This window comes from Corvus brachyrhynchos, unplaced genomic scaffold (genome assembly GCF_000691975.1).
Source record: "Corvus brachyrhynchos isolate BGI_N302 unplaced genomic scaffold, ASM69197v1 scaffold1, whole genome shotgun sequence".
Classification (NCBI taxonomy): Eukaryota; Metazoa; Chordata; class Aves; order Passeriformes; family Corvidae; genus Corvus; species Corvus brachyrhynchos.
The window spans coordinates 9,988,886-10,005,498 of record NW_008237222.1 but is presented as its reverse complement, the minus strand read 5'-3'; the positions used below and the strand labels follow the sequence as shown (position 1 = coordinate 10,005,498).

Here is a 16,613-nt window from a genome sequence, read left to right as displayed (position 1 = left end):
TGTCACTGCACTATCCTTTTTTCCAATTTGTGCCTCATTCACATCCAGAAGGCAGCTGCAAAGATTCCTGCTCCACAGCCCATTCCATTCCCCCATGGCTTCGCTTTCTCACATAAAATCACGTAAAATACATACCACTTGTCTATACTTCCAAAGCACTTCATGATCTTCTGTCTCAGAATACCTTCCTTTCATTATTAAGTGGTAACTCATATCTTCAAGAGATCTGTGCTTTTCAAAACACAAAGCTTCTACTTTCCCCTATTCTGCCCACTTAAGGCTGAGTCGTTTCAGTGCATCATATCACTTTCAAAGCAAGGATATTATTTTGATATTTTCTACAGTCCCTTTCCATTTATCTCTATCCATATCACATCCTCCCCATGTCATAAATCCTCTGTACTATATGTACTCCACTTGGCACACACAAAACAAGTGGTCATGAACTGGCTTTTCCACTCTCCTAATTACACAAAATCTCACAACTGTTTCCTAGTGTTTCTCAAGATAAAAAGGTATCCTTATGTCCTGGCTGCAGATCAAAGTTTATAGCAAATTGTGATCATTCTTCAGACTTGAAATCTAATAATCTCAGCCCACAAAAATTCAAAGAGCCTGCAATTAATTCAGGTACCTGTTTGTAGATACAGATCTCCATTTGTTCTGATAATCCAGGCGGTGTCATCACTCAGAGCTACAAATACAGCCTGAGGTAAAGCCTCATACCAGTGCCGTTTTCCTTTAATAGTTACTTTTCCACAAGCAAAAGCTTTGTTAGTCTTCTGTTCAATCTTCCAGAGAAGAGCCCCTGTATGAGAAGTAAAGAAAGAACATAACAGCACTCAGCAATTACTGCAACAGTCACAGGTGATGTGTCCTACCTACACCTACACTAATAGGAGAGGAAAAGCAAACCAGTAGCATCAAAAATGCAAGTTTAAGAAACACAATTTTTTTTTAAAAGCAAGACCAGAACAGTAACTGACTTCTAATACATAATAATAGCTTAAAAAAAGAAAATCAAATGGAACTCCAAACTTAACTGCTGGCTTGTACCAGAACAGTACATCGTCATATTAATTCCCTTTGAATGATTCCACAAAGTTGCATTTAATTCCATTTTGACATTTTGTGGTTAACATGCTCCTGCATGAATACATCCATGGCTAACTGTGGATGCTAAAAACTTCCACAAATTCAGTGGAAAGCTGGGTGAACTCCTGGAACTGACGGATAACAAATGCAGAGGAACAACATCTTGCCCAGGCAATCTGAGCCACCAAAAACTGCAGCCTGAAACTACCAAGGGCAAACATGACACATGCTCATTCCTTTCACTTTTCTGCAGGGACCTGCTGTTAACCACTCTTAAAGGTAAGATACTGAGCTGGATGAACCCACACTCTCACCTAGTACAAGTACTCTTAAATTGTTTTGGCTATAGCAAAGCTCAGCTACAGATCAAATAGAATTTCTTTCTTCTTAAAACAGATAGCAAGTGTTCCCCTACAGAGAGAAAGGAAGATTGATATGCGCTTTTAGAGATGACAGGGAAGAAAAGTAGTGGCAAGGCAGGAGACAAAGAGATTAAAATGGCTGAGAAACTTCTTATTTTCACTCCAGTCCTGGAACAACCTGGAAGGCCAAAAGTGACGCAAGTTTATAACCAAAACCTCCTTATTTTTAATCCAACATAATCCTCATTCACAACCATCCAGAACAAATTCATATGCAAATGTACTGAAACTTCAAAGGTTTTTTTCTCCAGTATTTAAAAAGAAATCAAATCAACTAACCCACGCATACACAAAGCCAATTCTACATTTACAAGAAAAAGAGCCTTAAAATTGTGAATCACAGAATGGTTTGGGTGGGAGGGGAAGATCATCTAGTTCCAACCCCCTGCCACAGACAGGGACACCTCCCACTTGACCAGATTGCTGAGGACTTCATCCAGCCTGGCCTTGAACACTTCCAGGGATGGGGCATCCACAGTTTCTCTGTACAACCTGTTCCAGTGCCTCACCACCCTTACAGCCAAGAACTTCTATAGCTCTGTAACAAAAATCAAGGGTTTATATAGACAAGGAACTCTTCTGTGCCTACCACTGAACTGCTACTTTTGAAGTTCACTTTAATTGGGCAAATGCATGTTGAAAACCTCCCAAAATGTAACGTGAAATGTGTAGAAAGAAAGCCACTTAAACTAGAACATGGGATGCAGAGGTAGTGAAGATGCAGTCATATAACTGTGACTATTTAAAAAACTAACAAAAAGAAACCCAAACCAACACAATACTTCTACATGAAACAAGCCCTAAACAACCAAGTTTCTGCAAGTAATTTATTTGAAAAAAACAAACAAACAATAAACTCAATTTTTGTGCAAATTACATATGCACTCAATTGTATCTGTAATCTCATAAAAATGACAAGCTTCACCTAATTAAAAAATAACTGATATTAAAAAAAAAGCAAAAAAAACCCCAAACCAAACAACAAAAAAAGGCAAAAAAAAAGCAAAAAAAAAAAAGAAACCCAAACAAAATGCCCAAGTCTGTCCAAGTTCTATATTTACAAGGTGACAGTGCAGCAGAAGCCAACCCACCTGAGGGGGAAACTGCCACTTGCTGGACTCCATCCTCAAACTTCTGCCAGCGCAGCCCAGCTGAAGGAAGGGCACTGCAGTACAGGCTGCCTCGGTAGTCCAGGCACCAAATGTATTTTTCTGAGACAACCAGGCTCAGGATGCCATAACCAGGGCCAGAGTATCCCATCCAGCTCTCTGCAAACTAAAAACTGTACAGTCAGAACAGTGTCAGGTGTCTTCAAACTGCATAAGAAAACGGGTATGTAAGAACAGCAGCTCTCACGTTTTGATTTTTAAAAAGCTAAACTTAAGTACTTTAATCAATGAAGAAATTTGCCTTGTGTAAAATAAAACTACATCTGTCACTCTTCTCTAAGGCTGTATGTGCATAATGAGACTGCTAGAACAACAGATTTAGCAAAAAAATAAACCCCTCCAACCCATCATCCACCTCCAACAAAGGAATACATAAAAATGTACAGTCTGCCTGTAGTCCAGGAAATTATTCATTGTCTAGGAAGTGATGAGCAAAGGGAACAAGACAGCTGGAGGGCAGAGACAGCTAAATATCCAACTCCAGTACTCTCTGTATGGTACAGGAGCCACATCTTGCAAAAATCTGGTTTATAGCCTGCTCTCTTAAATTTCGATTGCTTGCACAAGGTGAACTCAAGCACTGCCTACATTACCAGGGGAGTTTTCTGAACATGACAGAGTATAAGAATACCTTAACCTGAAACTAAAATCTTCTGCACTTTAGGCTGCAGCTGTTAGTAGACAGGACACCACCAACTTGTAACTCAACCTTTATGAATGAGTATTTGCTTGATCTCAATACAAAGCTGTTACAGATCTAAAAGAAACAAAATCCCCAGCCTACAAGAACTGCATTTCCTTCTTAAGTCTTCTGCTAGAAGTTCCAGTGATTCTAGCAATTTTATAGATTTTACAATTAACTTCAGTACTTCTTTTCTATAGTCTGTATGAGGACTACCCACAAAATAATGATGAAGGAAAGAGGGATAACAGAAAAACAAAACTGTCAACATTTTAAACAGTACTAACTACTGCTGGCTAGTGGGCAAAGACTAATCCTTATTCTGAGTATTTACACATAAAATAATCCTTAAGCAGAAGCCAGCCATGTGAGATAATTAGCACTAATTCTCCATGAAGTCAGCTGAATTTGGGAACAGCATCAGGCAGAACTTGGACTGCTGGAGATCCAAACCAGGAACAGCCTCTGAGCGTGACTGGGTTTTACTGTTCACTTTTTAATGGATGGGTTTCTAACAGCATTTTTGTCGAGCCGGGAATAATACAGCCAGAACAGCTTCTTTGCATTGCAAGCACACATCACCCATTCTGAAGTCAGATATATCACATTTTGCAAGAGTTACAACACGTACTCTTGTTTGGCTTTATACTTTACTTGTGTACTTGAATCCAAAAAAAAAAAAAAAAAAAAAAAAAAAAAAAAAAAAATTGCTCACCTAAAGATGTAAAGGACAGTAATTGCAGGAACGTTTCTTTTGAAAAGCTGTTTCTTTTTAAGGTTCAAGGTACTTTTAATTAAACTGAGAAGAAATACCTGATCAGATTTTAGGAGCACCATTTCATCTAGGCTTATCTTAGCTACATCCTGTGCACCAGGCACAGCACCAACTTCAGGCATGCTGGTCTCCGAGGATGAATATGGTAATCCATGTCCATAAATATCTTCCTCATCACTAGAGGCAGATTTTTCAGTCTTACTTTCATGAGTGTCTGCTACCCTTTCAGCAGTGCTAGTACTACATTTAGCTTCAATTGCACTTTCAAAATTCCACCCAGAAATGGAACAGTTATCTGAATGAACATTGTCAGAGATGTCAAACTGGAGCACAGAAGGGTCTGACAAAGCGCTGTGGATTAGAGAGAGCTGCTGTTGATCTTCTCTACCAATTTCATCACTTTCCTTTGGTGTCAGGGATGTCTGGACACCAAGTGTACTGTCGCATTCCAAGAACAGCTGGTCTGCAAGATCTGGATCTTCAGAAGATTTTTCAGTATCCTGCAGCTTTACTTTATCCAAGTCTTCATCTATTTTACACAATGTAGGAAAATCCTGCTCCTCCTCCTCTTGGCTCAGCTTTCCAGGACAGCATTCATTGCTTGCAGAAACCGCACCACCATTACATTCACCATCAACACTGCTTGTCAAGTCTTCTGTGAATATCAGAGGAGATGCAGATGCCAAAGTGTCTATAATAGCTGAAGTACCCATGCCACTGTCACTGTTTGGAAGTTTCTGTAAATCAACCACATCTCCATTTTCTTCATTGATTAGTACAGTTGCTGATTCTGGAGACTGCAGGACACTGAAAGTTTCTGAACCATTATCTTCTTGCAAGATCGTATGGGACTCCATACTGAACATGCTTTCCTGATCTGGAGATCCAGTACTCAAATGATCAATGCTGCCACTCATTATGCTGGAAGTCATGGAAAAGGAGTCTGCATTCAAGGAATGTGGACTGTCACCAGAAAGCTGACGCTCATAAATTGGTGTGCCTTCCAGAGAGCTGTGGTTTTTCCTTGTCCCACTTTCTGTTATCACGCACACAAAGAGAAGGGAGAAAAATAATATTACTAAAATCTATCAAATTCCAGTGCCAAGTAAGAAATTAAAATATTTTTAGAACTGGAGGAAGGACAAAGCTAAATCTAAATTTCAACCATACTGATTTTTTTTTTCAACTTTAATAATAAATGATACATATAAAGCCAAGAAAAGTCTTAATATAGTAAACAATTAAAATTATCAAGTACTCACACTATTTTATCAAACTAAAAAGGATGGCTAAGTAAGACACTGCCAAATATTCTGAATAGGATGTATAGATATTACACAATTTCAACATAAAACTGGATGCAGAGTCCACTGTATGCTTCCATTAACGAATACATTAGAACTTGAAGCATGTTTACATAAAGCATAACAAAAGTTAAAAGTAAAAAACCCCAAACAGATCTAAAAAGCCTTCATGAATTCATCACTTTTAAAGGAGATTTTAATCTTAAACAGAAATGGCCCACCACAACCCCTCAATCATTTCAGAAGCACAACACCACAATATAAATGAAGCCTGCCAAACACAGACTCTTTCACGTAACATGTTCTAACAACGAGCATGGCTGGGAAAGTTCTGCTAGACCTACCCTGTTTCTTCTTTTTTTTCTTTTTCACCTTAATTGGCTTTACAATGAGTTCTTGATCAAAATCTTCAGAGCTGATACCGTTGTGAAGAAAGTTGGCCTTCTCTCTGAGCTTCTGGAAGTTGGTCTGCACACATCATAAAGCTTGAGCCACTGTCCACAGAGTTCACAGAGCTGCTCCTGCTCCGTGATTCACTTACTACAGAGCAGCCTCTTTTTCTGGTTTCACTGCTCAAGTCTCCCACTCTATCAAAACTTTTCTCTGATAGCATTGGAGTTTCCAGATCATCTTTCACTAAAGAAGAAGTGTCATTTTTATTACCAGTAAGTGAAGGGGAAGTAACTATTTTTCTTTCTGTTTCTACTGAAGGGCTGGATGATACAGATGAAACGACTGATGATGGGGTCAGCAATTTAGGACTTGTATCTGTTAAAAGATTTGACAATTTTGAATTCACATCTGAAACTGTCCAAAAGAAAAATAGAAGTATAAATACTATTTCAAGTGTAAGTACTAGCATCAAGTTAGTAGGGGCATAATGCTTGGAGAGTATTGAAAGAAAAGAGTATATATGCAAAAAAAAAAAAATTTCTAAGCTCACAGCATTTAAAAATAAATATTTGCACACACACACACTATAAAACTTCCTGAAAATTAATCTGTATGAAATCACTTCCACCCTAAACCCTGTATCAAGCTTCTAAAAGCAAAATTCTGAATTTATGTTTATGTATAAAGAACAGTACAGGTCTGCAGCTTGGAAGACCCAGCTGTATCACACACTGAAGTGCCATCCTATACCTTTAACTTCTTCATTCAAACATTCAGTAGCTAAGAAAAAAAATCAAGAAAAATTACCAGATAAATCGCTGTGGTGATTTACACTTCTAAAGGCTCCTTTAAAACTATACATGAAAGTTGAGATTAAAATAATAAACAGCCTCTAGTAGTTTGTGAGTAAAGAACTGCCTAAATGACTAAAGCTATTGCCAATATGTAATGACAAGCAACATCTCCAGCATTCAGTGAGACTTCATAGCATATTTACTAGCATTTTGTTAATACAAAGCTAAGATGGAGTATTTAAATGCATTAGTAGACCCTTTTAGAGAGTTCTAGTAACATAAATCTTTAACTCAGATGGCAACAGGTATTCAACAGTCAAATTATTTCTGGAATTTTAGTGAGCATTCTTTGGATTTATTTGCCAATTCTTTCTTTTTCATTGCTAGGAAGGCTGAGATTTCACCTGGAATGTGGCTGGTGACAGGCGGCACAAAATCAACATATTCAGCTATTGAGACTGATCCTAAAGGGATAACCATGATCAGGAATCCAGACTGCTTCAGCATCATGGTTCAGAATGAGCTCTCAAATGCACAGATTAGAGATGCCTCATTAGGTTAATGCTGATCCACTCTCAAAAAGGGCAACCATATTTAATTTCTTAATGCCCCCATTCTCACTGCAGCCAAAAGAGAAGCTCAGATAAGCAGATAGACCAAATCTCTAAATATAACCTATCAAAACAGATGAGTAACTCTACAGGACCTGGCAGGTTTTTGCAATAATCTGAAGAGTTTTGTGTGGGATTTGGTTTCCGTTTTGTTGGTTTGGGGGGTTTTTATATTAAAGAAGTATGATAGGCACCATGTTCCATGAGGTACACACTAATTTATACATATTAAACTTACTGATTTCTACATATTAAACTTACTAATCTATACAAACCTATTGATGACAGTCCTTCGGGTCTATTTGAAATTCTTATTATGTCTCTATCTCCTTTTAACAGAAAAATCTCATTGTTGGTACAGGACACAGACACAATATCACCGTATCCTTCCAAGCCACCAATCAAAGCCTATGAAGAGTCAACAGAGAAAGAAATAATTGGCATCAGATTAACATACTGTTTGCACAACATGGTACTCTTAACAAAAGCATTTGCTGGATTTTAATCAACATAAGCAGTTACAGGATAAAGATTTTTATCCTATCCAAAAAAAAAAAAAAAAAAAGGCAAATGAAAAAAAGAAACAGGAAAGAACCCTTTAATCATGATGCAGCTCCGTTTTTATACTAAATTCCACAGATCTATTCTTTGTCCAACTAAAGGCAACTAAATATACCAAGTTAAACAATATACAATTTGGTGGCAGAAGAGTGTCACAGTACAAATGTTTAATATCATTTAGACAAAAATATATTAACTTGTATCCACTTGCATATGCATTTTTAAGACAATGAAATAGCTAACACTACACTGTACACCAAATAAAAGATATTACTTATTTTTTTTCAGACACCAACAGTAGTAGAAGGGAAAGAATAAATACTTCCAGGCACATTTTATAAGCCTAAAAATATCTTTTTGCATGAACTCCTAGATTTTAGGTTTCTGTATGCTTCATTAAGCATCAAAATTGATTATGATGTTAAGACCTCAACTGAAAGCTTTAAATATATGTAATTTTCATAAACAACATACTGAGCCAGTTGGTGAGTATATCATTGCAATGACAACTTGAGGAGGGAGACAATAAATATTCTTTTTTGTTCATTTTAAACATGGATGTAAATTGCAGACGTATAATGGGATAACCAAAACAGAGTCTCATGGCATAGTGTGAACAAAAACATGGAAGAAACAAAATATGCAGCCACAAGATTTATCTACCTGGTTCACAGTGTCTAGTAAATAGATGCTGTATTCGTTCCAGGTCAGCACCCATCCTTCTTGGAAAAAGCATGACACAAGCCCAAGGTGTTTCTCTGGAGAGCTGTAACTTCCTCTGTCAGGTGGTTCCAAACGAGGATACAGTTCAAAAGTTTTTATTCCTCCAGCAAATACATCTTTCAATATGAATGTGGCCTGAACAGTCCCATGAACATCAGACTTCCACAGACGAAGCCCAGGTCGTGCAGCAAATAATGTCAGGTCACTCTGTTTACACAGGCCAGGTATAAAACATGCTCCAAATTTGCCAGTGCTAAAATGCAAAAGAATTTATTTTAAAAGCTATATACTCAACTCAGAAACAATTTTTAAAACTAATGGCACAAATTTACAAACACAAATTATCAAAATCTTTGATTAAAATAGTCAGTCAAATGTCTGAAGAACAAATTGAGTTACAGTAAGACAAGAGCAGTAATTCCAAATAACAAGTTTTCACTCAGCTTTGGATGTCAGACACGACATCAATTAAGCAAGTCAAATGACTCTTCCTAATAAGCTTCATAGCCTTAATGCCCCTCTGTCCATCTCAAAAAGATCTTACTATGCACTCTTCCTTCTCCCAGAATTAATAAAAAACAAGCAAAACACTACAAACTAATGCAAAGAAACTGACAGCCTTTACTTGCAAGAAGCACAGAACAGACCTCAGCTGTTAAACCCTTCATTTCTCGTACATAGAAACACCACTACTATCACCCAAGAACACCCTTTGCCTATAAGATGGCCCTTGGTACTCCTCTTACTATTCATATCCCTGAAAGATACATCATAAACCCTCTCTCAAGTGTAAATTTCCTCTGCTTAGAGTCAGTCATGCTGCTCTATGACCAGGTTCCCCCTTCCTTACCCGAGAGAGATTGTGTAAGAGAAGATGTCAAAGCCACACAAGAGGTTCCTAGTCTTCAACTGAAATTTAAGTGCTTACTATACATTCTCCCTATTAATTCACTTCAGTGTATAAGAAAAATGAGGATGCTGACTCGCCTTTTGCATCAAATATTACATCACCCGTTAGACAGACTTGTAACAACGCTTGCTCATTCTCTCACAGTAAACAGAGAGGGACTGCAGAGGAAGTTTGGCAGTGATTTCAGTTTGAACAATGAGAAAATATCTTAAATATTTTTGCCTAATAGTGCCTTGAAAATATGATTGTGACATACTTGCAACCACATACTTTCTAAATAGGTGTAGCTGTCATTTCATGTTCGATCACCCATAGCTATTGTAACTAGCTTTTTATGAGCAAACTGCTGTGTTGTATTAATTTCACTGCCTAGATCACTCTGTCTGTAATTCACTTTGAAATGCTAGAATTAATAGATGAGCCTGCATCAGGATTTTACGAGGGTTACTTTTTTCTGGGCTGTGTTCCAACTTGGTTCACGGATTTCTCTTCTGTGTAAAAAAGCAGAGTCCGCTGTAAAGTAGAGACAAGCAGCACCTTCTGGTTGTAATCCAACTGGACAATCGAAGATGGCTCTTCCAATACAAGGCTGGAGTTGCAAAGACCCTTTCAAAGATACACACAATTCACAAGAGTCAAACCCTCCTAAAAATACAAGGTAGTAACTAACACTTCAAAGAAATTTATAAGCCCAAGAGAAAACAAATAAACAACAAAAAAAGCTTTTGAACTCCTGTTGCATGAAATTCACTTAATGAATATGGACTTAATTTACATAGGCAAGAGGGGAGTTTGACTGTGTGTGACACAATATGAAATGTAGTTTCTCTTGCAATATTAGTGCATACATTTTTCTTGAAATCAACAGAAACTTTAGGACACATTTTCTTCCTTCTTCCCCACTGCCAGGTCATACACACACTGAGGCAATCATTACTTTTGGTGATTTCTGTCAAACCAAACGGAGGGACGGTCACAGACACATCAGGACAGATGTTGTTTAAACTTTTCTTCCATATAGAAATTCAAGTTAGCATTCATTTTGTTGACATCTCAGGTCTGTATTAACTAACAAGATGTAAGAAAAATTCCATTTACTAGTAACATGCTAGTGAGCCAGCAGCAACCAAATGTTACTTTCATTCTACACTCTCGACTGAGATGCTGAACAATTTTGGAAGAAGTACTTCATCAACAGAGCCACATCAGTCAAAAGTACCCCTTCCAAACAAAAGAGAAAGTACTGGCAGAAATCTGAAGAAAGATGTGATAGTTAGTTCATGAAAAATGAGAAGAGTCACTACTTCTTTTAAAATGTATTACTTTTTAAAAAAGGTAAGGCAGCTGTGCAGGAAATCCCATGGTTGCCTTGCTGGGTGTGCACACACTTGGCCAAGTGTACACATACCAATAAAGCCATCCAACTAAACACTTAACACTGAGCAATTAAGTAACTGCTAAAAATTTAAACACACAAGCATTCTTTCAGAAAGCGCAAATGTGAATTGAGGTCCCTATAACAGACACTCACCTGGTCTAGGTCTAGTGCAGAGTAGACAATCTTTCCTTTGTCATCTCCAGAGAATAATTTCATTCCATTGGGACTCCAAGCTAAAGCTGTAATGCTACTTTTGTGGATGCCAGCAACGTCAAATCTGCGAAGCTGTGAAACAATAACAAAGCAATACAAGAATGAGCTGAAGAGAAAATGGATGCACAAAGCCTATTCAGTGACTCCTGACTGGTTTGACTGGAGATCAAGAACAAAAGCGCAGGTCCTTCTGAAGTTTACTTAGCTAAAAACCCCGTAACAATCCACCCCCCCCCCCCCCCAAAACACCCCCCCCCCCCCCCGCCAAAGAGATTAGCCAACTATTACACATGAGAAATCTCTCAGAAGCATATTTGATTAAATACATCTTTTGTAACACAAAGCATGCTTTAATATTATTGTTTTATAAGTTTAACATATGAAGCCTAAGACATACTCACAGCTATTTGATTGCTTGCTTTCACTTGCTGGGTTTCACTCTTATAAAGAATCACAGTACCACTCTACCAGGATTGGCCATCCTAAACCTCACAGAAGTTTAGCCAAATGCAAAGATTTACCTGTTTGTTCCTTCCAGGTAATGAAGACACAAGCTGAAAAACTGCAACCCGACCTGAGGCTGTACCAACAGCAACCAGATCATCAAAACAACTCAACAGCTTTACAAAAGTTATAGATTCACACCTCCCCTGTTGAAACAAACCATACAAAGAACTCAGAATGTTAATGAGACACCGACAGGAGAGCTCAATTCTGAGCAACTCAGCTTCATTGGAACAGACAACAGTAAAAGTTAGTATTTACCTCAAAATTGTATTTTTTCATCTGGTTTAAATGTCTGCAGTAGAGATAAAGCATTCCAATGCTGCTCCCCACAGCAATGTAGTCTCCATTGGTATCAAGTGCTGTGAGGTAAACCACAATAGAGCGAAAGCCCTTCTGGATCTTTGTAGGAATGGCATTGAGGAGATAATACAAGGGACAAAATTCCTTAAATATAACTGGTGAAGCCACAGATGCCATAGCAAGGATTTGCATCAGCAATTTTAAGGCTGAAATAAACACATCTACAGGACCACATAAGGAAATCTGAAAGACAAAAGCAAAAGACATGTCATTAACTTGTGTGGAGAGAATAAAAGGTTAACAGAAAGCCACAATTTAGTAAAAAAATAAGAAAAAATATTCAGTTTTTGCTTTGCATAAAGAAAAAGCAAGTTAAACTCTTGTAGTGAATGTAAGCTATTCTTAGAAGAAACTTTTCCTTACCAAAAAGTCTATTCCTTAGGTTCAGCTAACATATAAGGATGTATGGTAACCATTAAATATGGGATAACCACTTTTTCTTGCAGCTGTAAGCTTGTCAAAGATGAGTTCAAATGCAGTATTTCTCACCTCTCTAGTGAAAAAACCATAAGGCCTCTGACACTGAACAATCCATGTGATATATTTCTTCATCTTTCTGCAACCTCAACCCACAATCCAACCAGTGCCCAAGAGCATGGAATATTCACTGTTATCAGACAGTGCTGTAAGATCAAAGCAACAAACCAGCATTTGTGCTCCACTCCTTAATGCCCCACAGCCCAAGAAAAAACACAGCTGAGAAACAGTTCAGCTAGAGCTACATCTGCTATACATTCAAATAACAACCAAAAAATAAGAATAATGCAGGAAAAAATGGGGAAAGTAAAAATGAAAGAACTCCTATTTTGACAGACACAGGAAAGTATTCATGTAGCAACTGAATTTAGAAAGATAAGGAGCAAACAGGAAAAAAGTACCATATGTCCAGCTTTCCTTTTATGGATAAGAAAATAATTTCATGCTTGTGAGCAATACTGTAAATATACTTAGTGGGCAATATCTAAGAATAACAGAAACAAAGAATCTGTTTACCTTCTCCAAGAAAAACAATGTAGTCAGAGCTCATCACAGCAACAACATACTGGCACCTTCAGAAAAAGCTGACCATGAGGAACGTAAAAATATTCAAAAAATTTAATTAAACCCAGTAATTTTTCTCATCACTACAACCATGACAAGAACATTTTGCAGCACTAGATGCTGCTTCTCATGGGTGACTTTGAAACATGGAAAAGCAAAGCAGCTTTCACTTCTTAAATTTTATTTTGCCATGAGCAAGTCCGATTAACAGAATGGTATAGAGTCTACCAAAAATACTTGCAGTTTCCCAAGACAAGAATTTTGGATTTCTGTAGACAGGAAAGTTTTCTGAAACTGCTTTACAGAAACAAAAACCAGAAATCTGCCAGTTGAAGTTAGAAATGCTTCTAAATGCTCACAATTATTCTGTGAAGTACTCCTACTGCAATTTGTGATATGTCCTATTGTGTCTAGTTTTTAATTCTCTAAGGATGGAAAATGTTTTTTGTTTGGCAGCTTCAAACATTGCTTGCAATGTGTATCAACTAAATTAGAAAAAAAAAAAAAAAGAGCTGCCCTAGTTTTATATCTCCATTACTGTGAAAAGCTCTGGCATCTCAAGTTTTCCAACTACTTCAGTTATTGGGCAAGAGCATTCAGCACACACACTTTGGGCCCTGCAACACTTGCTGTAAATACACAATTCCACTAAATCCAAAGGGCCTGTTTGCATGACATTGCCCATGCATGTCATAGCCAACACCATAGGAATAAAGACTGGTTATTTGGCTTGTATTTTATCTGTTACAAAAACTTTCAGTAACTATGCTAGAACCCGTTGTTAGATGTTCCTAATTGTGATAAATTTTACTGCTTGCTAGAGCTTAGAAATGAACTCCACTCTCCTCCAATGTTTACAACCTGTCATGACATGTATCTCATGAAATAGCAAAAAGGCCAGCTGACACATGTGTCCAAACTATTTTTGAATGAAGAGTTAGTTTCAGAGATGTTTACTAAGTTAACAGATAACCTCAGTGCATCATGACATTTTCACAATATTTTCACAAACCATCTATTTCCTATCCTATATTTTAAGTCTCCTACCCCTTCCTTCAGCATTTACTACTTTCTACCTACAGTCAACTAAATATAAAAATAATCCACTGCTAGTCTAGTTTGCTGTTCTAAATGTGCTGTTTTGCCATCTTAGTAATTTTACTAGTCGATGGTCTTTTTTCTTTTCTCTAATGAAACAAAATCCAGTCTTTGTCCTGAGTCTCATATGTACAAATCTTCCTCTATCTAACCTCAACTTCTACCACTATCCAGCTACTGCCTCATGAATTTCACATATTTTGGTTTTTAAGTCCCCTTTGTGACTCTTGCAATTTACATCTGCCAGCATCCAAAGCTGCTCTTGTAGCTAGAACCATCTCACACTCCTCAGTTACTAGAGGACCTTCCAAGCCCTCAGAATTCATCCTCTTTCTTAGTTTCCATCACTTATTCCTCCAGCTCAACTAAAACATTAAAATATAGTAACTAATTACCAACTATGGAAATATGCAAATTTGTATTATCCAGAAAAAGACTGTTCCTCTTTCCTCTACAATAACCCTATCTGCAACCTGATATATATTTTGGAAGCATACATTTAATTTAAAAAAACACAAAAAAGGAGAATTTTATATGGTTTTTTCTTCCCACTCACAAAAAAAACATGGGAGGAATTATTTCTTGTCACATACTAAGTTAAAAAACTCTGCTGTTAGGTTAAGGTTCTCACTCTTTGTAACATTTAAATACAATCTCTGATGGCAAAGTAGTCAATAAAACAAATTAAGATTTTGTTCTCTATAACCCATTCACCCTGTACAATCAAAAAAAAGGAAAAATTTATCAATGAACTATTATTTCTTTACAGTGTATACAAATTAGTTTCATCTTGAGTGCTTTACAGATTAACACAATGCTTGTACTGCTTGTGTAAATATAAGTGAAAGCTCAAAATCATAATTTCATTATAAATACTACTAATTAAGTAATTTTATCTACACTAGCCAAATGTGTAAGGGACTAGAATATCTCCAGTGTGGCCTGTACATTCAAAACATCTGCATAAATGCCCCAATTCTCTGCTTTTGAGCCTAAAGTCTTCAATATCCCTCTAATGACAGTTGGGTATCACATGTAGTCTCTAACAGCTTCAGGATTAATTGTTATCTGGTTTTCCTACCTCATTAATCAAAGGCAAACAGTGGATATAATCTATTTTCTAAGCAGATTTTGGGACTGGATGCATTTGTTCAGTCTGCATTGGCCACAGTTATGCTGAAGTACATAACAGTCGTATAGGGCAAATCAGCTTGTGCTAAGCAGCTGTCCTGCAGCAGAGATAAAGTAGAGAAAAACAGCACACCAAAAACAATCACCAGACAGACTCCTTCCTTCTAAACTCTCAGACTTCACAAGTTCTTAAATACTACATTCAAGGCTATGTTTTGAAAAGCAGCTTTTTAAATTTTTTTTTTTTCTGGTCTTAGAACCAGGAATAAGGCTCAATGCTGCCTAACGGAGGCAACTAAAGTGAGAGATAATCCTGTAGTTCAGCAGACAGGCAGTAGTTAAAGGTTCACTGCCAGGATATGCCACAGATAGACTGCAGGAAGCTAAAGCTGTCACTGCATTTCTCTAAGCCCAAGGGTCCTGTTTGTAGAAGATGGACAACAGCTCCATTTTTTTTTTTTAAATCTTTGACATTAAAACTTAAATGTAAGTTCTTCAGAGCACAGACAAACTCCCCTATGACCACAGCTACACACAACAGTCTCTGTTCTCAGCTAGATCCTGCCAACTAAAAAGGAAAGCGGTTTTCTTTTCTAATACTTCTCACACATTTAGCCCCAGAACCAGCTACCCCACTGTCACATCTCCAAAGCTTTTCACAGCAGAATGCTGCCAAGCAGAGCAAAGACCACAAACACACACCCTGCCAAAGGAGCTCTGCTTTCATGTGTCCTGCACACAGGCAAATGACCAGCTGGCGCACAGGTCATGGTTACCTGATTAACGGACACTTGGCTTTACACAACTCATGAAATGTTGCATTTTTGGCTCAAATGAGGTTTGTTTCTTTTCTGTGTGACATCAGAAAGGGTAAGAAAAGGAGAACCCACAGTCGCTGCACATCCTTATAGGGATGGGAAAACTCAGCTGTATTCATGCTGATGGTCTTGTGACACCCTACGAAACCGTCACAGGATCCTGGAATGGTTTGGGTTGGAGGGGACCCTAAAGATCAGGTAGTTCTAATCCTCCCACCATGGGCAGAGGCACCTGAGGCACCTGAGAGGCAGATTGCTCTGAGCCCCATCCAAGCTCTCCTTGAACACTTTCAAGGATGGAGTATCCACTGCTTCTCTGGGCAACCTGTTTCAGCACCTCACTACTCTCACAGTGAAGAATTTATTCCTAATATCTAACACAAATCTCCCCTTCTTTCAGTTTGAAGCCATTCCCCCTTGTCTTAACTTCCCCTCCTCAAATGTATTTCTTATACATATTCTATTGAAACATATTCAGATGTTCCAAATCATTCCTTCCCAACAGGTGCCTTCTCGCTGCAGCCCCTGCCAGAGAAGGACAGAGCCAGTGGCTCCCGGCCGGACACCCGCGGGGCTGCCTCGCCTTCCCGCCGGCTTTACCTCGGCTTATGCCGGATTTACCGCCCAG

General features: G+C 37.9%; 1 protein-coding gene across 1 annotated transcript in view; it reads right to left on the bottom strand.

Moving 5' to 3' along the window:
* TECPR2 (tectonin beta-propeller repeat containing 2) overlaps positions 1–15,240 on the bottom strand; it is a 40,776-nt gene extending 25,536 nt beyond the window's left edge. Inside the window, 12 exon segments of the mRNA XM_017729099.1 lie at positions 635–808; positions 2,609–2,792; positions 4,182–5,179; positions 5,792–5,868; positions 5,870–6,215; positions 7,521–7,653; positions 8,470–8,782; positions 9,888–10,045; positions 10,971–11,102; positions 11,552–11,680; positions 11,796–12,080; positions 15,118–15,240. Coding sequence (XP_017584588.1) covers positions 635–808; positions 2,609–2,792; positions 4,182–5,179; positions 5,792–5,868; positions 5,870–6,215; positions 7,521–7,653; positions 8,470–8,782; positions 9,888–10,045; positions 10,971–11,102; positions 11,552–11,680; positions 11,796–12,029 — 2,878 coding nt within the window. The 5' untranslated portion in view covers positions 12,030–12,080; positions 15,118–15,240.
* Between the last annotated feature and the right edge of the window lie 1,373 nt (positions 15,241–16,613).